The 26,633-nt window shown below is 45.1% G+C and overlaps 1 protein-coding gene and 2 non-coding genes across 7 annotated transcripts in view; all 3 read left to right on the forward strand.

Moving 5' to 3' along the window:
• Positions 1-26,633, forward strand: part of LOC139226241 (TBC1 domain family member 31-like) — a 211,844-nt gene that overhangs the window by 15,629 nt on the left and 169,582 nt on the right. For 4 of the 5 annotated variants that reach the window (XM_070856865.1, XM_070856863.1, XM_070856864.1 and 1 more), the window contains exons 3-4: positions 1,500-1,642; positions 13,258-13,375. In XM_070856865.1, coding sequence (XP_070712966.1) covers positions 1,500-1,642; positions 13,258-13,375 — 261 coding nt within the window. The remainder of the gene's footprint in view (positions 1-1,499; positions 1,643-13,257; positions 13,376-26,633) is intronic. The other variant, XM_070856866.1, reaches the window with a different exon arrangement.
• Positions 16,133-16,204, forward strand: trnah-gug (transfer RNA histidin (anticodon GUG)). The gene has a single exon. It is a non-coding gene; the product is annotated as a tRNA-His (tRNA).
• Positions 24,645-24,716, forward strand: trnah-gug (transfer RNA histidin (anticodon GUG)). Its single transcript has one exon. It is a non-coding gene; the product is annotated as a tRNA-His (tRNA).

Consider the following 26,633-nt stretch of genomic DNA (forward strand, 5'->3'; position numbering starts at 1 on the left):
TGAGCTTCCTCTCTATCTGTCTCCTCTTCTGTGCATGTCATGATGACCTTTAACCTCCTGAATCGCGGGAATCGAGCGTTGCCATGCCGTTGCTAAGGATGGCGACACTTTACTGCCAAAGGTCAGAGAGATTTAATGCTATCGCCCATTTCATATCGCTCACGGTAGTGCCCAATTTCAAAAATGGAGACTAGGGACTTTGAGAATGGGTGATAAGCCGGCGATCTGAAAACCCATTTTTATCGCCCACGCCAGAAATACCGGCCATTTTTGGGCAATCTGCACAAAAATGTAAAATCTAGCCCTATGTCCTTTTGCAGGTTTTTTTGTGTTGTCCTCACACATTGCTTTTCCTCCCATCTTTGTAGCAAACTTATGTTCCTATGGTCCTGTGACAGGCACTAAGCAGAGGGAAAGCAGGTGCTTGAATCACTTCTATCATTTTTGCACTTCGTCAGCTGCTGGTACTTGAGAAGAAGTTGATGCCCAACTCTGAGCTCGAAAATTGAGGAACTAACCAAAGAATTCTAATTAAAATGAAAGAGAAAACAGATTAGTTTGGTGTGATGTTTGTAACATGCTGGCATTCTTCCCAGTCGTCTGGAACTGAAAAAGATAATTCACAATGGCTACACGTCCCACTTCATCAGGCTGGTAATTCTAGACAATATTTGATTTCCAGGATTGTGGACAGGAGAGGTAAGAGAGGCATTGCTCCCAACCACTTCCCTACACACCAGAATGCTTTGGCACCCCTCCCCCTACCCAAGTAAATGAGCCAAAGGTGGGCAGCGGAAACATTACAAGAACACCCTCAAAGCCTCCCTGATAAAGTGCGACATCACCACTGACACCTGGGAGTCCCTGGCCGAAGACCGCCCTAGGTGGAGAAAGTGCATCCGGGAGGGCGTTGAGCTCTTCGAATCTCAACGCCGAGAGCATGAAGAGGTCAAGCGCAGGCAGCGGAAGGAGCATTCGGCAAACCAGTCCCACCCCCCCCTTCCATCGACGAATGTCTGTCCCACCTGTGGCTCTCGTATTGGACTGTTCAGCCACCAAAGAACTCACTTCAGGAGTGGAAGCAAGTCTTCCTCGATTCCGAGGGACTGCCTATGATGGATGATGAAGGTCTGAGGTCTTTGATCTTAGACGCCAGCCCCACAATGTAGGGGAGGGAAAGAAAAACAGTCGTATGGGATGTCTCCACAAGTCATACCCATACAACAGGCAGGTATCACTCATGTGTAGGAGCTGTGCCCCTGTGGCAGGGATCCAGCGATGGAGGCTGAGGAAATCCAGTAAGGAGGGAAAAAAGAGGGTACCTTCATAAATGAGCATGTGCCCTGCAGGCTCCAATTTCACTCCAAGCATTGTCATTACCCTAGCAAAACTTGCTGAGTACCAATCACTGGGTCTTGCACAAGGTTTATTTTACTCGAGGACTAACTTTAGAGTTAGACATCATTATTCACGACAAATGTTTTCCTTGCCCTCTACAGGAAACGCCTACAGAGCACTCATGAGACGGATAAACTCTTCCTTGGAGGAACAGATTGGCAGCCACCTCACTGGCAAAATACAGGAAAGTGGAACACTGCAAACTAAGAGTGAAACGGTTCTGAATCACATCCAGGATGGGGCGGTGCGTTTGTTTCCTGTAACAGTCTGGGTGATGAGCACCATACAATCATCCAGATAGTAACAATTTCATACAACACCATTCTTAGTGCTACACTGAATTTTGTAAATATTTACCTGATGTAGTCCATTAATTACCAGGCTCAGGCCTAGAAATTCGTCTTGGCAGGTGGCGCAAAACGGATGGTATCCGATCGGCCGTCCATTATACGCGGCGCCTGATATTCATAAGACCATAAAAATTAGGAGTAGGCCATTCGGCCCCTCGAGCCTGCTCCACCATTTAATAAGATCATGGCTGATTTTCTACCTCAACTCCAATTTCCTATACTATCCCCATATTCCTTGATTGCCTTAATATCCAAAGATCTAAGGATCTCTGACTTGAATATACTCAATGACTGAGCCTCCACAGCCCTCTGCGGCAGAAAATTCCAAAGATTCACCACCCCCTGAGTGAAGAAATTTCTCCTCATTTCAGTCCTAAATGGCCGACCCCTTATTCTGAGACTGTGATCCCTGGTTCTAGACTCCCCAGCCAGGGGAAACATCCTCCCTGCATCTACCCTGTCAAACCCTGTAAGAATTGTGTATGTTTCAATGAGATCACCTCTCATTCTTCTAAACTCTAAAGAATATAATCCTAGTCTCCTCAATCTCTCCTCATAGGACACTCCCCCATCCTAGGAATCAGTCTGGTGAACCTTTGTTGCACTCCCTCTATGGCAAGTATATATTTCCTTAGGTCTGGAGACCAAAACTGTACACAATACTCCAGGTGCAGTCTCAGCAGGGCCCGATATAATTGCTGTAAGATGTCTTTATTCTTATACCCAAATCCTCTTGTAATAAAGGCCAACATATCCATTTGCTTTCTTAATTGATTGATGTATCTGCATGTTTTTTGTGATTTGTGTACAAGGACATCCAGGTCCCTCTGAACACCAACATTTCCCAATCTCTTACTGTAATGTATTTGCTTTGTGGGCTCTTTGTTTAAGAATTCATAGTAACACATAGCTGTTAAGAACTAGTTGGTTTATTAAGGTTTAACAATCATTTACTCCTCTTCAACTTCAGATTATGGTCATTGAACCGTCTAAATACTTCTAAAATTTCCAGGTTTTCCCTCTCCGTGCTGGTGGCTATCAACACATCATCTTGATTGCACAAACAATGATTCATTCCCTATAAGATCTGATCCATGGTAGCTTGAAATATCTTTGGTGAGAACTTGATACCACAGCGCAACTTAGTGTATGAATATAAACCTGTGTGTGAGTTGACTGTCAGATACTGCTGACTATGGGAGAGATCCAGTTTTGTGAAGACTTTGGTTCTCGGCAGTTCTGCATACAGGTCCTGTGATGTCGGTAAAGGGTACTGTTCATCATCAACTGCTCGATTCAGGACAATTTTATAATCCCCATAGAGCCGTACCATTTTGTCTGCCTTCGGAACTACAGCGAGTGGGATGGCCCAGTCACTCCTATCAGTCTTCACTAAAACTCAATTTTTCTCCAACTTATCAAGCTCTCGCTCAACCAGTGATTTTAATGCATATGGTACCGGCCTTGGTCTACAAAAAATGGGTTTGACATCCGACTCAATCCAAATATGTGCATTATATCCCTTGATGCCCTCGTATGAGTCCTCAAACATATTAGCATATTTCTCCAGCAGAGTATCGAGACGAGACTTAACCATTTCTGTACTACAGACGCTGTACCAATCCAAACGAAACACTCTTAGCCAATCTTTGCCCATAAGTGTCGGCCGATTGATGGATTTTGCTATAATAATAGGTAATCTTGCTTGTTGCCCCTGGTATTTTACTATACGCTCCATTTGTCCAAGCGACTGCAGTTTTTCTCCTGAATATGTTTTCAGCTCTGCTGAACTCGCCTTCAGTGGTATGCCCCTGAAATTCTTGTAATACACATCCTGACTCATTATTGAGCAATCAGCCACTGTATTGTCATATTAATCCATCGATTATTAATCAGTATGAAAGTTCTGAAATCCTGAAATAAGGAATGTACTGCCTTGCTCTTCACTGCATATACACCAAAACCTACACTGTTCTGATCAGTTTCCACCAAGTAAAGTCTTTGATTATTGTTGGGCCTGTCCTTTGATTTACATGTGGCTGCAATGTGCCTCCTTACTTGGCACCAGCAGCATCTTGCCCACTTGAACGCACACTGTTGTGTGGTATGGTTGCCACACTGTTGTGTGGTATCGCATCTATTCTCCTTGGTTTCATAACTTTCCCTCTGACTAGGGCTCACCCTCTTTTGCGTTTCTATAGCCCGGTAACTGTTAACTGCTACTACTGCCAGTAATGGGTGAAATTCCTTAATATTTTTCTCTGCCATCTCCATGCAGGTGGCTATTTTGCAAGCTTTCTCAAAAGAGAGATCATCCATACTTAACAATTTTGATTGGATGCATTCATCCGTTAGTTCACAAACAAATTTATCTCAAAAAGAGCCCTAATTAGGAAGCCTCTAAAATTGCAGTATAGAGATAATTTTCTTGTGGAAACAATGTATTCACTGATGGTTTCATCAGGTCTTTGGTTTCTCATTGCAAACTTATAGCTCTCCGCTATTTCTAAAAGCTATAGATCAAAATGATTCTCCAATGTCTGTAGTATGTCTGAGAATGAAGCATCCTTAACCTTTCTCGGGGTTAACAAACATAGAAACATAGAAAATAGGTGCAGGAGTAGGCCATTCGGCCCTTCGAGCCTGCACCACCATTCAATAAGATCATGGCTGATCATTCACCTCAGTACCCCTTTCCTGCTTTCTCTCCATACCCCTTGATCCCTTTAGCCGTAAGGGCCATATCTAACGAATATATCCAATGAACTGGCATCAACAACTCTCTGTGGTAGTAAATTCCACAGGTTAACAACTCTCTGAGTGAAGAAGTTTCTCCTCATCTCAGTCCTAAATGGCTTACCCCTTATCCTTAGACTATGTCCCCTGGTTCTGGACTTCCCCAACATCGGGAACATTTTTCCTGTATCTAACCTGTCCAGTCCCGTCAGAATTTTATATGTTTCTATGAGATCCCTTCTCATCCTTCTAAACTCCAGTGTATAAAGGCCCAGTTGATCCAGTCTCTCCTCATATGTCAGTTCTGCCATCCCAGGAATCAGTCTGGTGAATCTTTGCTGCACTCCCTCAATAGCAAGAACATCCTTCCTCAGATTAGGAGACCAAAACTGAACACAATATTCCAAGTGAGGCCTCACCAAGGCCCTGTACAACTGCAGTAAGACCTCCCTGCTCCTATACTCAAATCCCCTAGCTATGAAGCCCAACATACCATTTGCCTTCTTCACCGCCTGCTGTACCTGCATGCCAATTTTCAATGACTGATATACCATGACACTCAGGTCTTGTTGCATCCCCCCTTTTCCTAATCTGCCGCCATTCAGATATTATTCTGCCCTCGTGTTTTTACCACCAAAGTGGATAACCTCACATTTATCCACATTATACTGCATCTGCCACTCATTTGCCCACTCACCTAACCTGTCCAAGTCACCTTGCAGGCTTTCAGCGTCCTCCTCACAGCTCACACCGCCACCCAGCTTAGTGTCATCTGCAAATTTAGAGATATTACACTCAATTCCCTCATCCAAATCATTAATGTATATTGTAAAGAGCTGGGGTCCCAGCACTGAGCCCTGCGGCACTCCACTAGTCACTGCCTGCCATTCTGAAAAGGACCTGTTTATCCCGATTCTCTGCTTCCTGTCTGCCAACCAGTTCTCTATCCACATCAGTACATTACCCTCAATACCATGTGCTTTAATTTTGCACACTAATCTCTTGTGTGGGACCTTGTCAAAAGCCTTTTGAAAGTCCAAATACACCACATCCACCGGTTCTTCCTTGTCCACTACCAGTTACATCCTCAAAAAATTCTAGAAGATTTGTCAAGCATGATTTCCCTTTCATAAATCCATGCTGACTTGGACCAATCCTGTCACTGCTTTCCAAATGTGCTGCTATTTCATCTTTAATAATTGATTCCAACATTTTCCCCACTTCTGATGTCAAGCTAACTGATCTATAATTACCCGCCTTCTCTCTCCCTCCCTTCTTAAAAAGTAGTGTTACATTAGCTACCCTCCAATCCATAGGAACCGATCCAGAGTCGATGGACTGTTGGAAAATGATCACCAATGCATCCACTATTTCTAGGGCTACATCTTTACGTACTCTGGGATGCAGACTATCAGGCTCTGGGGATTTATCGGCCTTCAATCCCATCAATTTCCCTAACATAATTTCCCGCCTAATAAGGATTTCCTTCAGTTCCTCCTTCTCACTAGACCCTTGGTCCTTTAGTATTCACTAAATTCACTAAGATACCATAATTCTCTGCACCAATCATGACTGACAGAATCGCTTTCATCTTCTCGTGCACTGCTTGAGTCTTTATTCGTGAATTTCCCATACCTGCTGGGACTTCATTAACATCATTAGCTCTAAAAACATTTGCAATCTTCCACTGTAGGATCTAAACGATTCCTTATTCTTGTCAAAGGCTCCAAAATATCTGACATAACTTGTCACATCCACATTGCCTTCTTAGCTTAATAACCATTAATTACTCTCAATAATCTTGAATTGCTGTTCAATGACTCTCAATGGCTTTGCACAAGCTCTTTTTGTCAGTTCAACACTTCTGTACTCACAAAAAAAATGGTACTACCAGAATCTCATTCAGAAATCACGCTGCCAGTATATTTCCTTGCATTTGCCTTCTCATAAAAGGAAATCCCACCAAAAATTTCTTCCATGAAGAAACTCCCATCCTCATCACCATTTTGTAATGTATTTGCTTCATGGGTTCTATGCTTAAGAATTCATAGCAACACATTGTTATTAAGAACTAGTTGGTTTATTAGCAAAGGTTTAACAATCACACTGCACATTACCGTTTCATCCATGAAGCTCACAACCACCTGCCTCATCGTGGATCCCCTGAACCCAACTGGCCGGGGTTTTATTGAGTATTGTGAACATCACGTGACTGGCTAAGCCACTCACAACTCAACAACTCTCATCATCATCATCATCACCATCATAATAGGCAGTCCCTCGGAATCGAGGAAGACTTGCTTCCACTCTTAAAATGAGTTCTTAGGTGGCTGAACAGTCCAATACGAGAACCACAGTCCCTGTCACAGGTGGGACAGATCGTCGTTGAGGGAAGGGGTGGGTGGGACTGGTTTGCCGCACACTCTTGCCGCTGCCTACGCTTGATTTCTGCATGCTCTCGGCGATGAGGCTCGAGGTGCTCAGCGCCCTCCCGGATGCACATCCTCCACTTAGGGCGATCTTTGGCCAGGTGTCAGTGAGGATGTTGCACTATACTATTTTTGTAAAACCATAATTCAAGTGCCCCCGTATTAAAGGGACTCAACAACTCTATAAACCTGTGAGCATACACACAGGTGCATACATTACGCGGACCATTTAAAAAATACTCTGCTTTTCTATTTTTCCTACCAAAGTGGATAACTTCACATTTTTCCACATTAAATTCCATTTGCCATGTTCCTGCCCACTCACTTAGCCTGTCTATATCCCCTTGAAGGTTCTTTGCATCCTCCTCACAACTTACATTCCCACCTAGCTTTGTATCATCAGCAAACTTGGATATATTACACTTGGTCCCCTCATCCAAATCATTGATATAGATTGTGAATAGCTAGGGCCCCAGCACCAATCCTTGCGGCACCCCACTAGTTACAGCCTGAAAATGACCCGTTTATTCCTACTCTCTGTTTTTTGTCTGTTAACCAATCCTCAATCCATGCTAATATATTACCCCCAATCCCATGAGCCCTAATTTTGTTTAATAACCTCTTGTGTGGCACCTTAACAAATGTCTTCTGGAAATCCAAATACACCACACCCACTGGTTCCCCCTTTTCCATTCTATCAGTTAAAACCTCAAAAAACTCTTAACAGATTTGGCAAACATGATTTCCCTTTCATAAATTTGTGTTGACTCTGCCCAATCCTATTATTAATTTCTAAGCACCCTGTTACCATGTCCTTAATAATAGATTCGAGTATTTTCCCGACAACTGTTGTCAGGCTAACTAGCCTGTAGTTCCCCATTTTCTCTCTCCCTTCTTTCTTAAATAGCAGGGTTACATTAGCTACCTTCCAATCTGCAGGAACCTTTCTAGAATGTATGGAATTTTGGAAGATGACAACCAATGCATCCACTATCTCTATAGCCACCTCTTTCAAAAGCCTAGGATGTAGGCCATCAGGTCCAGGCGATTTAGTGGCTTTCAGTCCCATTTTTTTCTCCAGTATTTTTTTTTACCAATATTAATTTCTTTCAATTCCTCATTCTCACTAGGCCTTTGGGTCTCCGCTATTTCCGGGAGGTTTTTTGTGACTTCTTCCGTGAAGACAGACACAAAGTATCTGTTTAATTTCACTGCTATTTCTTTATTCCCCATTATAATTTCTCGTGTCTCAGCTTGTAAGGGACCCACATTTACTTTTGCTAATCTTTTCCTGTTTACATACCTCTAGAAATTTTTACCATTTGTTTTTATGGGCTAGAACCTCCACTTTTGTGTTTTGGGCGATATTTCTGGCGTGGGCGGTAAAAAAAGGTTTTCAGATCACAGGCTTCTCGCCCATTCTCAAAGCACCTAGTCTCTTTTTTGAAAATGGGCGTTACCGCGAGCGATATGAAATGGGTGGTAGCGTTAAATTTTTTTGACCTTCTGCCGTAAAGTGTGGCCGTCCTTAGCAACGGCATGGCAACGCTCGATTCCCGCAATTCAGGAGGTCAAAGGTTATCATGACATGCGCAGAAGAGGAGACAGAGAGAGAGGGAGCTCAGAGGGACTGAAGTCGTGTCTGGGTGTGGTGTGGCTGCTTTGGGAGGAAGGAGGGAGACTTTAGAGCTTCACAGCAAGTAGGCAAACAAAATTAGCTGTTACCAGCCACATATTTGCCCGAATTTGGCCTATAATGGAGAGAGAGAGGAGGAGGCATCACAGCACGCTGTGGAGACTGACGCTGGAGAGAGCAGTGAGGTGGGAGAGGAGCACATTGGAGGGCATAAAAGAGCCAGGAGGTTCTCGGACAAGACAAATGCCTCCCTCCTGCAGTAGGTCGAGTCATGTTGGGGTGATTTGACACAGGGAGGGCGTGGGAAGCCCAACCCAAAGGCCTACCAGAGGATATGGATTGAGATAGCTGAGGTGGTCTCGTCGGCGACCAACAAGGTTCGTGAGGGCTACCAATGCCGCAAACGATGGAACGACCTTGTGGGATCCGCGAGGGAAGTGTTACATTGATTTACATGTACTTATATAATTTGATTTGTAACAGTCATGAGTGACTAACATCAGATGTGAGGTCTTTCACTTTTACCAGGAATATTTTACTCAAAGCCTGCGGTCACAGTGCACATCTTTAGGTAAAGAATAATAATTTTCATAATAATCATGATTACATCTGTCGGTTATGTGTTTGTATCAGTCTCTGTGACAGTACCTAGCAATGATATCACGTAATGATCCCATGCCATGTCGTCCTGTCACCTTTTACAGAAGAAGCTATCGACGATGAGGTCCGTGCAGAGGCGAACGGGTGGGGACCCACCAGTCCCCAGCGACATCACTGAGACGGAGGAGCAGATGCTCGCACTCGTGGGGAAGCACCCCCGGACAGCCACGGATGCATCTGCAGGCCCTGAAGTGATACCACGTGTGAGATGTGAAGACAATAAATGCCACACCCGCTCATATCCGAACAATCATATATGATTTCTAAAATTGTCACAGAAATAATGATGGCCTCATGAAAATCATTGCAATGCAAATGTGTTGATGGTCATGAAATGTGATGTCTGCGATGATTTTGAGAGCGATGGTGCTTTTGTCGTGCATATGCTGTGTGTAGCGCTGGAATCACCTTGTGATCCAAGCACCCACTTCTCCTCTAATAACCTCATTTGCGTTTTGCAGCTCAGCTAGCAGCCCATCCTAAGGCAAGACCACAGAGACCAGAAGGTGGGGGCGCGGGGCCCGACTCTCCGGATGATCCAACATCTGATGCTGAGGAGCTCCAATTCTCGCCCGTCAATCCGCTGGGTCTGTTCTCGACGGATGAGAGCACGGATTTCGAGGAACTTGCATCACGACGCTCCAGAAGCCGTTCCACCCCAAGGCCATCTAGTGGTCCTCCGGTCATTCCCACCTCCACTCTGGAGGTACCGGCCCCAAGCACCTCGCCACAGGGCACCACATTTATCCCCAGGATGGCGCCGATCTTGCGGAGGTCTCGTGGACGCGGCAGGTCTGTTCCACGAGCGCCACATGACAGCGGAGAGATGGTACAGTTGTCCAGGAGGACTGTAGACATTGGTGACCAGTTCACTGAAGCATTGGGGGGCATATCTCGACAGCTGGCCACCATGGCCGAGTACATTCCGAAATTGGCAGAGGCCCTGGATGTGATAGCCATAAACACTGCTGGCACAGGCCTCCCAGTGGTCCTCAAGCGCCGCACTCTACCCCTAGGTCCCGCACCACCACTGCGAACGACAGATGAGAGCAAGATCCTGCTTCTGCATCAGAGAATGTTGCCCCTCGGCACTCCCCCACTCCCGTACCCGTGCAACGACTGCATCTGCCTTCATCCCCCCCAATGAGGTACCACCTGAGAAGCTCCTCGGCCAGGCGCCGTGAAGCGAGGAGGGGAAGGGGTAGAGGTGGGTAGAAGAAGGGGAGGGGGGAAGGAAAGTGAGGTGCATGCCCGCAGGTGCTGGCTGCGTTATATCTCCATCTGAGTGTATGCAATTTGTTGTAATGTATGGGGGCTGGGGACCACCCTGCTGCTTTGCCTCTGTGTTGCTGGACATGTTGAACATTTGATTGACGTCAATGGTGGAAAAAGTAGGATGTGGGCGGGGTTTGGGTGTTATTGCCTGTGATACTTATGATTTCAGACCAATGTTGGTATAAACATTTTTTTATTGAACATAACCTTGTTGCGCATTGTCTCAGATAGCTGCACTATTACACACTGGTGATTCCTATGAAAGGGTTAAATACAACTTAACATCAATCAACATAAACTTTAACTGGCACCAAGGTGATGGGCACCATTGATGTCTGAGCTGCACACACACAGTAGTATGTCAGCGTTGTCACTCACATAAACGCTCTTTCCGGCAAATCGTTCAGATATCAGCTCCTCACGTAAGTCTTGCAGCTATGTAGCCACCACGGGCCCTTTCCTGTGGTCTGGAGGGGGGCGTGGCATAGTTGCATTGCCAGCCTGATTGGCCCTAGATCAGCATCCAGCCCCTCGTCGTCCTCTTCCTCTCTCTCCTGAGGTGGAGCATCAGTGCCTTCTGGCAATTCTTGGCTCCTCCTGATAGGCAGGTTGTGCAGCATGGAGCACACGACCACAAATTTACCTACTTGCTCAGGGTTGTATTGTAGCTCCCCTCCTGAATGGTCAAGACATCTGAAGCACTGCTTAAGCACAATTATTGTTTGGTGGCCCCATTATATTGAAAGTATAATAACGATTGATCAGAAGCAATGATTTCCTCACTAAAATATACCTGGAGTAAACCCCCAATAGTCCAGAGTCTGAAAACATGTCTGTTGAGATGGTCACTTCACCTGAGAAGAACTCCAGTCAATGCAAACTCCCCCGAGTTGAGGCAGCCTTTTGAATGAAGCGACCTGTGATTTTAAAAATGCCAGCCACACCGCTGGCGTTCGTTCAGAACAGTTCCACTTTTTCTGGGCGTTTTTTTGGGTTAGCGATATTGTGGGCGATATGTGTGCGAGGTGGTGAAAGTGACGGTGGGCGATCTCCTGGCGTTAGTTTTGCCAAACGTGGTCTTTACGACAAAAAAAAAAGTGGACGGGCAGTAATACTGAATCCGTGCAGAAAATAGCGCTGGGCGATATGGGCGTTGATTTCACCCATTCTGATGATTCTGCCCCAAAAAAGTGGGCGGGCAGTAATATTTTTTCCCGGCGTTAAGCACATGGGGAAAGTAACGTTCGGCGATAAGTTTCCTAAAAATACCCGTCAGTTTCCATTTTGTGCCAAAATGGGCAATATGTGGGCGTTATACGTCATTTCAGCGGTAAAATGAGCGTTAAGTGGGTGTTAAGCATGCAAAAAAAGTGGAGGTTCTAGCCCTATGTGTCTCGCTAGTTTACTCTCATATTCTATTTTCCCTTTATTAATTTCTTGCTCTGCCTTTGCTGAATTCTAAAATCCTCCCAATCCTCAGACTTACTACTTTTTTTGGCAACATTATAAGCCTCTTCCTTTGATCTAATACTGTCTTTAACTTCTCTTGTTAGCAACTCAATATAAAATTCTATCATATTATAGTCACTCTTCCCTAAAAGCCCCTTTACTACAAGATTATTAATGAACCCTTTCTCATTACACAATACTAGATCTAAAATAGCCTGTTCCCGAGTTAGTTCATCAACATACTAATCTAGAAAACCATCATGTATACATTCCATGAATTTGTCCTCCACACTATTACTGCATATTTGGTTTGCTCAGTCTATATGAAGATTAAAGTCCCCCATGATTACTGTATTACCCTTGTTACATGCACCTCTAATTTCCTGACGTGTACTGTGCCCTACATTACCATTACTGTTTGGGGGCCTATAAACAACTCTCACCAATGTTTTCTGCCTCTTACTGTTTCTTAGCTCCACCCAAACTGATTTTCGGAGCTAAGATCTTTCCTCTCTACTGTCTTTATCCCATCCTTTATTATCAGGGATACCCCACCTCCTTTTCCATTTTGCCTATCTCTTCTAAACGATAAGTGTCCTTAGAATATTTAGTTCCCAACCTTGGTCACTTTGCAACCTCGTCTCTGTAATGACTGTTAGATCAAACCTATTAATTTCTATCTGCGCTATTAATTCAACAAATTTGTTTCACACATTCAGATATCGTGCCTTTAGCTTTGACTTTTTTCTATTTTTTCCTGATGTCACCTTAGTCAGTGATGCCCTATTACCTTTGTTACTCTCACTTTCCCTTCCTGGCCTATTCTGCTTATTTTTACCCAAAACTCTGCTCTGCTCTAGAGCCTTGACATTTCTCTTGTTGCTTTTAAATTTACTTTTTCCTGAACTCTCCCACCCCTCCACCCCCCTTCATTAGTTTAAAGCCCTGTCTGCTGCCCTAGTCATTAGATTCGTCAGGACACTGGTTCCAACCCGGTTCAAGTGGAGTGTGTCCCAACGGAACAGCTCCTTCTTTCTCCAGTACTGGTGCCAGCGCCCCATGAAGCAAGACCCCTCAGCCTCCCACTCCACTCTTTGAGTTCCATTCTTAAAATTAAAAAAAATACAGTTTAGCAACAGGTTGCATTGATGATCTAAATATGAATTAATAGGAGTTGTATTCAAACTAGACACAAAGGAAAGGGCTCATATTGTAACTGCCAGTGGACTAGGACAGCAGCTTTATAAGCAAATACTATCTGTAGTAGGTTTAATTTTTGATACCGATTTCTTTCACCTGACAAAGATTTGTTTTTCCTCTTTAGGTGACTTTATTACAGAAGTGGCCAGACATGAAATCCAAACTGCACATTTTGTTCAACCACACTTTGCCACCAGACTTGAGAAAGCTCACCTGGAGCCTTTATCTGTCTAACACAAAAGGTAATAGCGGAGGGAAAATCGTCCTATTTAAGGGAATGATTTGCAGTAGCTAATTAATACAGAAATTCAATGAGATTATCTGTTGAAGACCTCAGGGCATTCATACAACAATAGTAAATGTTTCTGGTTTTTATATGTTTTAACAAAGTATCTGTGATCTATATCACAGTTCTTACAACATAAAAAAGTCCTGAAAAATTAAACCAAGCACTTGGGTTTATTTCTGGAGGGATGGAATTAAAAAGTAGAGAAGATATGCTAAACTTGCATCAAACCTTGGTTAGACAAGACATGGAGTACTGCGCACAGTTCTGGTCACCATATTATAAAAATGATATAGAGACACCGGAGAAGGGTGCAAAAAAGATTGACAAGGATGATATCAGAAATGTGAGGTTATACCTATCAGAAAAGGATGAACAGGCTGGGTCTCTTCTCTTGAAAACAGAAGGTTGCGGGGTGACCTGATAGGGGTCTTTAAAATTCTGAAAAGTTTTGATAGAGTAGACATAGAGAGTGTTTCCACTTGTGGGGAAGAGCAAAATTAGAGACCATCAATATAAGATAATCACCAAGAAATCAAATACGAATTCAGAAGAAACGCCAACCCAGAGAGTGGTGAGAATGTGAAACTCGCTACCACAGGGAGTGGTTGAGGTGAATAGTATTGATGCATTTAAAGGAAGGCTAGATAAGCACATGAGGGAGAAATGATTAGAGGGCTGTGCTGATAGATTTAGATGAGGAAAGATGGAAGGAGGCTCATAAACGGTGGCATGGACCGCTTGGGCCGAATGGTCTGTTTCTCTGCTGTATATTCCATGTAATTCTTTGTAATAAAGCAAGGAATGGGAATAGGCCTATCAAGCACATTCCTTCCATGGGTTATGTGTATCTCTTTTTGGACACTGTTACTAAGGTGAGAGTGACTGCCGTTGACATCAGGACATAGAGAGTGTTTCCACTTGTGGGGAAGAGCAAAATTAGAGGCCATCAATATAAGATAATCACCAAGAAATCAAATAGGGAATTCAGAAGAAACGCCAATCCAGAGAGTGGTGAGAATGTGGAACTCGCTATGTGTGACGATGAGCGTCAGTGAGCTATTTGATCATAGCAGGGTTCTGAGGGACAGTATTAATCGTCATTTAGAAAGGCTCGGAATAATCAAGGGCAGTCAGCATGGATTTGTTATGGGACGGTCGTGTCTGACGAATTTGATTGAATTTTCTGAGGAGGAAACAAGGAGGGTTGATGGGAGTAATGTGTTTGATGTAGTCTACATGGATTTTAGCAAGGCTTTTGACAAGGTACCACATGGCAGACTGGTCAGAAAAATAAAAGCCAATGGGATCCAAGTGAAAGTGGCAAGTTGGATCCAACATTGGCTCAGTGGCAGGAAGCAAAGGCGAATGGTCGACGGGAGATTTTGTGACTGGCAGCTTGTTTCCATTGCAGTTCCGCAGGCCTCGATACACCGCCCCTTGCTTTTTATGGTATATATCAATGATTGAGACATTAATTTAGGGGACATGATTAAGAAATGGAATTTAATCCGGAGGAAATGTATTTGGGGAGGGGCAACAAGGCATGGGAATGCACAATAAGTGGTCGGATGCTGAGAAGTGTAGAGGAACCGATGGACCTTGGAGTGAATGTCCACCGATCCCTGAAGGTAACACGACAGGTATAGGATCACGGCGTAGATAACAGGAAACATTCCGAGTTCTTCTGCACAGAAACAAGACACAAGTACAAAGTAAAACTATTTTGTGGTTGTACTTTAGAATAATTTGGGGCCAGTGGATACCAGGGCCTGTTGCGCAAACAGCAAATTCGCTAGTCATGTGACTATCAGTTGCCTGCGACGGTTCCTGAGTTAAATATCAAATTACACACTAGACAAATGATAGTACCGTTAATGTTCGTTTAATACCGAAAAAGTAGAAAACTCACCACTTATACTCTATAGTTCCCCAATACAGAAGCAGTACAAGACTCACTACTTATATTCTATTTAACTCTGTTTAACTCTGCAGAAAGGCGTTCCAAAGGGGGTTCCTTTCCGCTTAAAATATTCTCATAGTTACCCAATACGTTCCCGGGTGATCAATCCGGTCCTGACACTGTTCCTTCAAGGGTTGCTCCCCTGGTCCCTGCTTCTGTCGAGTGTTGTTCCTGGGTTCTCGCTCCGGACTGTTCGAGCTGCTCTATCTTTATACCCTTTTTTCCCCTCAGTTAACAATGTGTGTTGCTATTAATTGCCTGCTTGTTTTTACAAGATACAGAGACATTCTGCTGTTAGCGCAACTTGTCTTTCGCCTCCAAAAGTTATTACCAAGTCGGAGTCTCCCTTCCCATGTGTGAACATTATCTTGATCAATTAAATCCTTTCTTACCACCCCTTGCTGTTTCCACAACTGGTGCTGTAATGGTAACTCCCTCCTGCCCGTTGGCCTTCAGTCTGTTATTCCTATACCTGACCTTTTGTTTGATCATTCGCAATTGCCGGAACTTTGTTAATTGGCATTCAGTATTTACACACTATCTCTTACCCAGGGTGACTCCTTTGAATTTGGCTTTATTATCCTGTAGTTTTCCCTGCTGTTTTATAACCTTACCTCATCTCTTATCTCATTGACCCTGAGGTTAATGCCTGCTTGCTTTTTGTGGAAGAGAATTTATTAGTTTTTTAGATCCCAGGTTTGAACTAACTTCTTAATCCTTTCTGATATTTCTGCAGAGCCTATGTAGCACGCCGTGATCGTATAGTGGTTAGTACTCTGCGTTGTGGCCGCAGCAACCTCGGTTCAAATCCGAGTCATGGCATTGCGGTTAAAACAATGACATGGCATTAGGTCTCACATTTTATTTAGAAACAGAAATTAACTGATGGCAAGTTTCAATCACAAGGTTTATTACCAACATTTCAATGGTAATTAAATTACATGAATGCATGAAACCAAATTCAACAATCAATAATTCTTTCATTGTAAACATAGATTTTTATATTCAGGGATATAGTATTCTGGAATACTTATTTAACTTTACTTTAGCCTGCAACAGTAATAATTTGAAGTAATATTAATATTCAACTATGCTTTATCACCTGTGCTCTTTTGAGAGATTGATTGATACTGAAATATAGCTTTGAGGTGTTGAGTGGCCCCCAGTATTGGCCATTATTCATGTGTGACTGCTGACTATGAGCATCAGCAAACTATTTGACCATAGTAGGATACTGAGCGATAATATTAATTATCATTTAGAAAAGCATGGAATAATCAAGGACAGACAGCATGGATTTGTCATGGGACAGTCGTGTCTGACTAACTTGATTGAATTTTCTGAGAAGGAAACAAGGAGGGCTGCTAATGATAGTGCATTTGGTGTAGTCTAGAAGGCTTTTGACAAGGTACCACATGGCAGACTGGTCAGAAAAATAAAAGCCAATGGGATCCAAGTGAAAGTGGCTAGTTGGATTCAAAATTGGCTTAGTGGCAGGAAGCAAAGGCGAATGGTCGACGGGAGTTTTTGTGACTGGCAGTGTCATGTATTCAACTGTCATTGTAACCCATGTATAAACTAACGTAAGTTGTACACCATGCGAATATTGACCACTAGGTAGTGAACTTGTGGGAGACACTCCTAACCTGGACTTTCAGGTATAAAAGGGGAAGCTCCACTCACCTTCACCACTTCAGTGCTGGGAAATCATGGTTACTGGTCACAGAGTGACCTTCTCTCAAGTATGGGCCTCTTGTGCATTTCTACTGTATAGTAAGGACATATTATTCGCGATGAGAAACTTGGATTTAAACCACGCGAGCATGGCCACTAGCAGCAGAGACGAGAGGTACTGTGTTGGTGATGATTGGGACGGTTTTATTGAGAGACAACAGCAAAGTTTCGTCACTAAGGAATGGCTGGGACAGGATTCGGCGGACAAACGCAGGGCTCATCTCCTGACGGTTTGTGGATCCAGGACCTACTCCCTGATGAAGGACCTTCTAACGCCAGAGAAGCCGGCGGACAAAACTTTTGAAGAGCTCAGTAAGTTGATCGGGGAACACTTTAAACCGGTGAGCAGCATGCACATGGCGAGACACCGGTTTTACACCCACCGGCGGCGAGAAGGGCAAAGCGTTCCAGACTTTATGGCAGACCTCCGGCGACTGGCGAGCCTATGTAAGTTCCCAGATGCATGCAGAGCGGAGATGCTGCGAGACTTTTACTGAGGGCATCGGGCACGTAGGGGTTTTCAGGAAGCTGATTGAGACCAAAGACTTGACCCTGGATACAGCGGCGTTGATGGCCCAGACATTTATCTCAGGGGAGGAAGAGACGAGAATGATGTTTGACAAAAATCTTGGTTTAAATGCAGCAAATGGACAGGGAGTCTCTCTCCTGAAGGAAGGATATACTAGCTTTGGAGGTGGTACAGAGACCATTCACAAGGCTGATTCCGGAGATGAGGAGGTTACCTTATGATGATAGATTGAGTAGACTGGGTCTTTACTCGTTGGAGTTCAGAAGGATGAGGGGGGATCTTATAGAAACACTTAAAATAATGAAAGGGATAGACAAGATAGAGGCAGAGAGGTTGTTTCCACTGGTTGGGGAGACTAGAACTAGGGGGCACAACCTCAAAATACAGGGGAGCCAATTTAAAACCGAGAAGGAATTTCTTCTCCCAGAGGGTTGTGAATCTGTGAAATTCTCTGCCTAAGGAAGCAGTTGAGGCTAGCTCATTGAATGTATTCAAGTCACAGATAGATAGATTTTTAACCAATAAGGGAATTAAGGGTTACGGGGAGCGAGCGGGTAAGTGGAGCTGAGTCCACGGCCAGATCAGCCATGATCTTGTTGAATGGCGGATCAGGCTCGAGGGGCTAGATGACCTACTCCTGTTCCTAATTCTTATGTTCTTATGTTCTTGTGAGTCAACATTGTTAACGCGGGACACAGTTCTCCAGGCAGGCAGGGACAATCGGACATGCCTAAGCATGTAGTCGAACCCAAAGGGGGAATTCAACAGAGACAATGGCTAGCTGAACGGTGATTCATGCCATCGCAAGGGATAATGCGGCCAGTCATGGAGCCATCAATACCTGTTAATGGTGCGCTGAAGGACAGTTACAGAGACAGTCAGAGACGATCGACTGGTAATGGACCTTTTGTTTCCAACAACGGCTCATGTTGGAGGTGTGGAGGCAAATACCCAGCCAGAGCTTGCAGGTATCAGCAATATACCTGCAGAATCTGCAACGTCAGCGGTCACTTGGCGCGTATGTGCAGCAAGCCTGTAGCCACGTTGATGTACGAGGAGGACGAGCCCGATGTAAGCCCTACGAGACCATATGAAAACTGGGGGAAACCGCTGGAAGCTGAAGTTCAGCGACTTCATGTGGAGCACATATACAGTTCATACACCAGGATGCCACCGATAATGATAAAAGTGCTCCTCAATGGCATCCCCCAGTATTAATGGAGCTAGACACGGGGGCCAGCCAGTCCCCGATGAGTATCAAACAGTTCGACAAGTTGTGGGCGTCCAAGGCCAGGAGGCCAAAATTATTGCCGAATGACGCACAGCTACGGACATACACAAAGGAGATCATTCCGGTGCTAGGCAGCGCCACAGTAGTCGTTACCCACAAAGATTTGGAGAACAGATTGCCACTCTGGATTGTCCCGGGTTACGGCCCCGCACTACTGGGAGGAGTTGGCTTGCTGTCATGAACTGGAAATGGGGCGATGTCAATGCAATTTCTTCTGAGGAGCGAGTATCATGCTCACAGGTCCTGGACAAATTTGACTCATTATTTCAACCCGGCATTGGGACTTGCATGGGGACCAACATAGTGATTCACATAAACCCGGACGCTAGGCCAGTATATCACAAGGCCAGAGCGGTGCCGTATGTGATGCGGGAAAAGATAGAAGGTGAATTGGACCGCCTGCTGAGGGAAGGCATCATCTCGCCAGTCGAATTCAGTGACTGGGCGAGCCCAATAGTGCCGGTGCTCAAGGCGGATGGGTCGGTCAGGATATGTGGTGATTACAAGGCCACCATCAATTGTGTGTCACTCCAAGACCAGTATCTACTACCGAGAGCGGAGGACCACCTTGCGACGCTATCCGGTGGCAAACATTTTTCAAAATTGGACCTGAACTCAGCTTACATGACCCAGGAGCTTTCGAGTGAGTCGAAGAAGCTGACCACCATCACGACACACAAAGGGTTGTTTGAGTACACAGGATGTCCGTTCGGGATTTGCTCGGCCGCCGTGATCTTTCAACGAAATATGGAAAGCCTCCTCAAGTGCGGAGCGGGCGGGTAAGTGGAGCTGAGTCCACGGCCAGATCAGCCATGATCTTTTTGAATGGCGGAGCAGGCTCGAGGGGCTAAATGGCCTACTCCTGTTCCTAATTCTTATGTTCTTATGTTATGTTCTTAAGTCGATTCCAAGGACGGTGGTTTTTCAATACGACATCCTCATCACGGGTTGCAATACTGAAGAACACCTCCACAACCTGGCGGAGGTGCTACGCAGACTGGACCGGGTAGGGCTGCGACTGAAAAAGGCGAAGTGCGTCTTCCTAGCTCCAGAGGTAGAATTCCTGGGGATGAGGTATTTAGCAGACGTGATCAGACCTACTGCGTCCAAAACGGAAGCGATCCAGAGAGCACCCAGACCCCGCAACACGACGGAGCTGCATTCGTTCCTGGGGCTCCTGAGCTATTTTGGTAACTTTCTTCCCAAATTGAGCACGCTGTTAGAGCCGCTACACGTGCTCCTATGCAAAGGTCGCGATTGGGTCTGGGGGTACAGCCAAGAAAGGGCTTTTGATAGAGCACGCAATTTGTTATGCTCCAACAATCTGATAACGCCATATGACCCATGGAAGAAACTTGTTTTAACATGCGATGCATCGTCCTATGGGGTCGGGTGTGTGTTGCAGCATGTTAATGCCAAGAGTCAGTTACAGCCAGTAGCTTATGCCTCCAGAAGTCTTTCTCAGGCAGAAAGGGGCTACCGGATGGTAGAAAAGGAAGCGCTTGCATGTGTATATGCAGTAAAAAGAATGCACCAGTACCTGTTTGGCAGGAAATTTGAGCTGGAGGCAGATCACAAACCCCGAATGTCCCTTTTGGCCGACAACAAGGCTATAAATGCAAATGCATCGGCCCGCATACAGAGGTGGGCACTCACGTTAGCCGCCTAGGACTATACAATTCGGCACAGACCGGGCACTGAAAACTGTGCCGATGCACTCAGCAGGCTCCCACTAGCCACCACCGAGGGGACAACTGAGCATACTGCTGAGATGGTCATGGCTGTTGAAGCTTTCAAAAGCGAAGGCTCACCCGTGACAGCCCGTCAGATCAAAGTCTGGACAAATAGAGACCCGCTATTGTCTTTAGTCAAGAAATGTGTCCTGAATGGGGACTGGGCAGCCACGTACGGGGCATGCCCTGAGGAATTTAAACCATTTCACAGGCGCAAGGATGAACTCTCGATTCAGGCCGATTGTCTACTATGGGGAAACCGAGTAGTCATGCCCCAGATGGGCAGACAGGTGTTCATCCACAATGAGCACCCGGGCATTGTCATGATGAAGGCAATTGCCAGGTCACACGTTTGGTGGCCAGGGATAGATGCAGACCTGGAACTTTGTGTTCGCAGGTGCAACATGTGTGCCCAGCTGGGCAATGCGCTCAGGGAAGCCCCCCTTAACCCCTGGTCCTGGCCCGCCAAGCCATGGTCACGCATCCATGTGGACTGCGCAGGTCCTTTCATGGGAAAAATGTTTTTGGTTGTAGTAGACGCCTACTCCAAATGGATCGAGTGTGACATTCTTAATTCAAGCACATTCTCTGCCACGGTAGAAAGTCTAAGGGCAATGTTCGCCGCCCATGGTCTACCGGACATCTTGGTCAGCGACAATGGCCCATGCTTTACAAGCATTGAATTTCAGGACTTCATGGCAGGAAATGGTATCAACCATGTCAGAACGGCACTGTTGAAGCCGGCCTCAAACGGCCAGGCAGAACGAGCAGTGCAGATAATCAAACAGGGGATGCTCAGAATCCAAGGGGGTTCCCTACAAAGCCGCTTATCACGCCCCCTGTTGGCCAATAGATCCCGACCACACTCGTTCACAGGGGTTCCACCCGCAGAGCTACTAATGAAAAGGACGCTCAAAACCAGGTTATCACTTATACACCCCACCATGAAAGAAATTGTTGAGAGCAGGCGCCAGTCACAATGTGACTCCCATGACAGGAATGCGAGGGCACGATGTATTGATGTCAATGATCCTGTCTTTGTCCTCAGCTACGCTGCAGGGCCCAAATGGCTCACAGGCACTGTGATTGCCAAAGAGGGGAATAGGATTCTGGTAATTAAACTTACCAATGGACAACTCTGCTGCAAACATGTGGATCAAACAAAAAGGAGGTTCAACAACCCCATTGCAGAAGCAGAGGAATAACACGATGTAGAGTTCACTCCACCACAGGCGACCGAACACCGGTACCAAGTGGAGGAAAGATCAGGCATTGTGGGCAGTCCGGACAAGCCTGAGACACTGCAAACAGCAGACACTCAGGCCAGCGCCCAACAACAGGAGCCCCAACTCAGGCGCTCTACAAGGGAGTGTAAACCACCAGAGAGACTTAACCTGTGATCCCAGTAAGACTTTGCGGGGGGGAGGTGATGTCATGTATTCAACTGTCATTGTAACCCATGTATAAACTGATCTAAGTTGTACACCGTGAGAACATTGACCACGAGTTGGTGAACTTGTGGGAGACACTCCTAACCTGGACTTTCAGCTATAAAAGGGGAAGCTCCACCCACCTTCATCACTTCCATGCTGGCAAATGAAGGTTACTAGTCACAGAGTGACCTTCTCTCAAGTATGGGCCTCGTCTGCATTTATACTGTTTGGTAAGGACATATTACGCAGCTTGTTTCCATTGGGGTTCCGCAGGTCTCAATACATCGTCCCTTGCTTTTTATGGTATATATCAATGATTGAGACATTAATTTAGGGGACATGATTAAGAAATGGAATTCAATCCAGAGGTACTGCATTTGGGGAGGGGCAACAAGGCATGGGAATACACAATAAATGGTCGGATGCTGAGAAGTGTAGAGGAACCGATGGACCTTGGAGTAAATGTCCACCGATCCCTGAAGGTAACACGACAGGTTCAGGATCACAGCGTGCTGCCTAGATAACAGGAAACATTCCTGGTTCTTCTGCACAGAAACTGGACACAAGTACAAAGTCAAACTATTTTGTGGTTGTACTTTGCAATTATTTGGGGACACTGGATGGCAGCGCCTATGTAGCATGTCGTGATCGTACAGTGGTCAGTACTCTGCGTTGTGGCCGCAGCAACCTCGGTCAGAATCTGAGTTACGGCATTGTGGATAACGCAATGACATGGCAATGGGCTCATATTTTATTTCGAAACTGAAGTTAATCGCAATCGCGAGGTTTGTGAACAGCAGTTCAATGGCAATATAGCTTTGAGCTGTTGAGCGGCCTGCAGTATTGGTCATTATTCATGTGTGATAGCTGACGATGTGCGTCAGTGAGCGATTTGACCATAGCAGGGTTCTGAGGGACAGTATTAATCGTCATTTAGAAAGGCTCGGAATAATCAAGGGCAGTCAGCATGGATTTGTTATGGGACGGTCGTGTCTGACTAACTTGATTGAATTTTCTGAGGAGGAAACAAGGAGGGTTGATGGGAGTAATGTGTTTGATGTAGTCTACATGGATTTTAGCAAGGCTTTTGACAAGGTACCACATGGCAGACTGGTCAGAAAAATAAAAGCCAATGGGATCCAAGTGAAAGTGGCAAGTTGGATCCAACATTGGCTCAGTGGCAGGAAGCAAAGGCGAATGGTCGACGGGAGATTTTGTGATTGGCAGCTTGTTTCCATTGCAGTTCCGCAGGTCTCAATACACCGCCCCTTGCTTTTTATGGTATATATCAATGATTGAGACATTAATTTAGGGGACCTGATTAAGAAATGGAATTCAATCCAGAGGCAATTCATTTGGGGAGGGGCAAAAAGGCATGGGAATACACAATAAATGGTCGGATGCTGAGAAGCGTAGATTAACAGAGGGGCCTTGGAGTGAATGTCCACCGATACCTGAAGGTAACAGGACAGGTTCAGGATCACAGCGTGCTGTCTAGATAACAGGAAACATTCCTGGTTCTTCTGCACGGAAACGGGACACAAGTACAAAGTCAAACTATTTTGTGGTTGTACTTTAGAATAATTAGTGGATACCAGGGCCTGTTGCGCAAACCTCAAATTCGCTCGTCATGTGACAAGCAGTTGCCTGCGACGGTTCCGGAGTTAAATATCAAATTACACACTAGACAAATGACAGTACCGTTAATGTTCGTTAAATGCCGAGAAAGTAGAAGACTCACCACTTATACTCTATAGTTCCCCAATACAGAAGCAGTACAAGACTCACTACTTATATTCTATTTAACTCTGTTTAACTCTGCAGAAAGGCATTCCAAAGGGGGTTCCTTTCCGCTCAAAATATTCTCATAGTTACCCAATACCTTCCCAGGTGATCAATCCGGTCCTGACACTGTTCCTTCAAGGGTTGCTCCCCTGGTCCCTGCTTCTGTCGAGTGTTGTTCCTGGGTTCTCGCTCCGGACTGTTCGAGCTGCTCTATCTTTATACCCTTTTTTCCCCTCAGTTAACAATGTGTGTTGCTATTAATTGCCTGCTTGTTTTTACAAGATACAGAGACATTCTGCTGTTAGCGCAACTTGTCTTTCGCCTCCAAAAGTTATTACCAAGTCGGAGTCTCCCTTCCCATGTGTGAACATTATCTTGATCAATTAAACCCTTTCTTACCACCCCTTGCTGTTTCCACAACTGGTGCTGTAATGGTAACTCCCTCCTGCCTGTTGGCCTTCAGTCTGTTATCCCTATACCTGACCTTTTGTTTGATCATTCGCAATTGCCGGAACTTTGTTAATTGGCATTCAGTATTTACACACTATCTCTTACCCAGGGCAACTCCTTTGAATTTGGCGTCATTATCCTGTAGTTTTCCCTGCTGTTTTATAACCTTGCCTCATCTCTTATCTCATTGACCCTGAGGTTAATGCCTGCTTGCTTTTTGTGGAAGAGAGTTTATTAGTTTTTTAGACCCCAGGTTTGAACTAACTTCTTAATCCTTTCAGATATTTCTGCAGGGCCTATGTAGCACGCCGTGATCGTATAGTGGTTAGTACTCTGTGTTGTGGCCGCAGAAACCTCGGTTCAAATCCGAGTCATGGCAATGTGGATAAAACAATGACATGGCATTAGGCCTCACATTTTATTTAGAAACAGAAATTAACTGATGGCAAGTTTCAATCACAAGTTTTATTACCAACATTTCAATGGTAATTAAATTACATTAATGCATGAAACCAAATTCAGCAATCAATAATTCTTTCATTATAAACATAGATTTTTATATTCAGGGATATAGTATTCTGGAATACTTAATTAACTTTACTTTGGCCTGTAACAGTAATAATTTGAAGTAATTTTAATATTCAACTATGCTTTATCACCTGTGCTCTTTTGAGAGATTGATTGATACTGAAATATAGCTTTGAGGTGTTGAGCGGCCCCCAGTATTGACCATTATTAATGTATGACTGCTGACTATGAGTATCAGCAAACTATTTGACCATAGTAGGATACTGAGCGATAATATTAATCATCATTTAGAAAGGCATGGAATAATCAAGGACAGACAGCATGGATTTGTCATGGGACAGTCGTGTCTGACTAACTTGATTGAATTTTCTGAGAAGGAAACAAGGAGGGCTGCTAATGATAGTGCGTTTGGTGTAGTCTAGAAGGCTTTTGACAAGGTACCACATGGCAGACTGGTCAGAAAAATAAAAGCCAATGGGATCCAAGTGAAAGTGGCAAGTTGGATCCAACATTGGCTCAGTGGCAGGAAGCAAAGGCGAATGGTCGACAGGAGTTTTTGTGACTGGCAGTGTCATGTATTCAACTGTCATAGTAACCCATGTATAAATTGACCTAAGTTGCACACCATGAGAATATTGACCACTAGGTAGTGAACTTGTGGGAGACACTCCTAACCTGGACTTTCAGGTATAAAAGGGGAAGCTCCACTCACCTTCACCACTTCAGTGCTGGCAAATCAAGGTTACTGGTCACAGTATGGGTCTCGTGTGCATTTCTACTGTATAGTAAGGACATATTATTCGCGATGAGAAACTTGGATTTAAACCACGCGAGCATGGCCACTAGCAGCACGGACGAGAGGTACTGTGTTGGTGATGATTGGGACGATTTTATTGAGAGACTACAGCAAAGTTTCGTCACCAAGAAATGGTCGGGACAGGATTCGGCCTACAAACACAGGGCTCATCTCCTGACGGTTTGTGGATCCTGGACCTACTCCCTGATGAAGGACCTTCTAACGTCAGAGAAGCCGGCGCTCAAAACTTCTGAAGAGCTCAGTAAGTTGATCGGGGAACACTTTAAACCGGTGAGCAGCATGCACATGGCGAGACACCGGTTTTACACCCACCGGCGGCAAGAAGGGCAAAGCGTTCCAGGTTTTGCGGCAGACCTCCAGCAACTGGCGAGCCTATGTAAGTTCCCAGATGCATGCAGAGCGGAGATGCTGCGAGACTTTTTTATTGAGGGCATCGGGCATGCAGGGGTTTTCAGGAAACTGATTGAGACCAAAGACTTGACCCTGGAAATGGCAGCTTTGATGGCCGAGACATTTATCTTGGGAGGAAGAGACCAGGCTGATGTTTGACAAAAATCTTGGTTTAAATGCAGCAAATGAACAGGGAGTCAACATTGTTAACGCGGTACACAGTTCTCCAGGCAGGCAGGAGCAATCGGACATGCCCGAGAATGTAGTCGAACCCAAAGGGGGAATTCAACAGAGACAATGGCTAGCTGAACGGTGATTCATGCCATCGCAAGGGACAATGCGGCCAGTAATGGGGCCAACAACACCTGTTAATGGTGCACTTAAGGACAGTTACAGAGACAGTCAGAGACAATCAACTGTTAATGGACCTTTTGTTTCCAACAACGGCTCATGTTGGAGGTGTGGAGGCAAACACCCAGCCAGAGCTTGCAGGTATCAGCAATATACCTGCAGAATCTGCAACGTCAGTGGTCACTTGGCGCGTATGTGCAGCAAGCCTGT

Source organism: Pristiophorus japonicus, chromosome 16, assembly GCF_044704955.1.
Source record: "Pristiophorus japonicus isolate sPriJap1 chromosome 16, sPriJap1.hap1, whole genome shotgun sequence".
Lineage (NCBI taxonomy): Eukaryota > Metazoa > Chordata > Chondrichthyes > Pristiophoridae > Pristiophorus > Pristiophorus japonicus.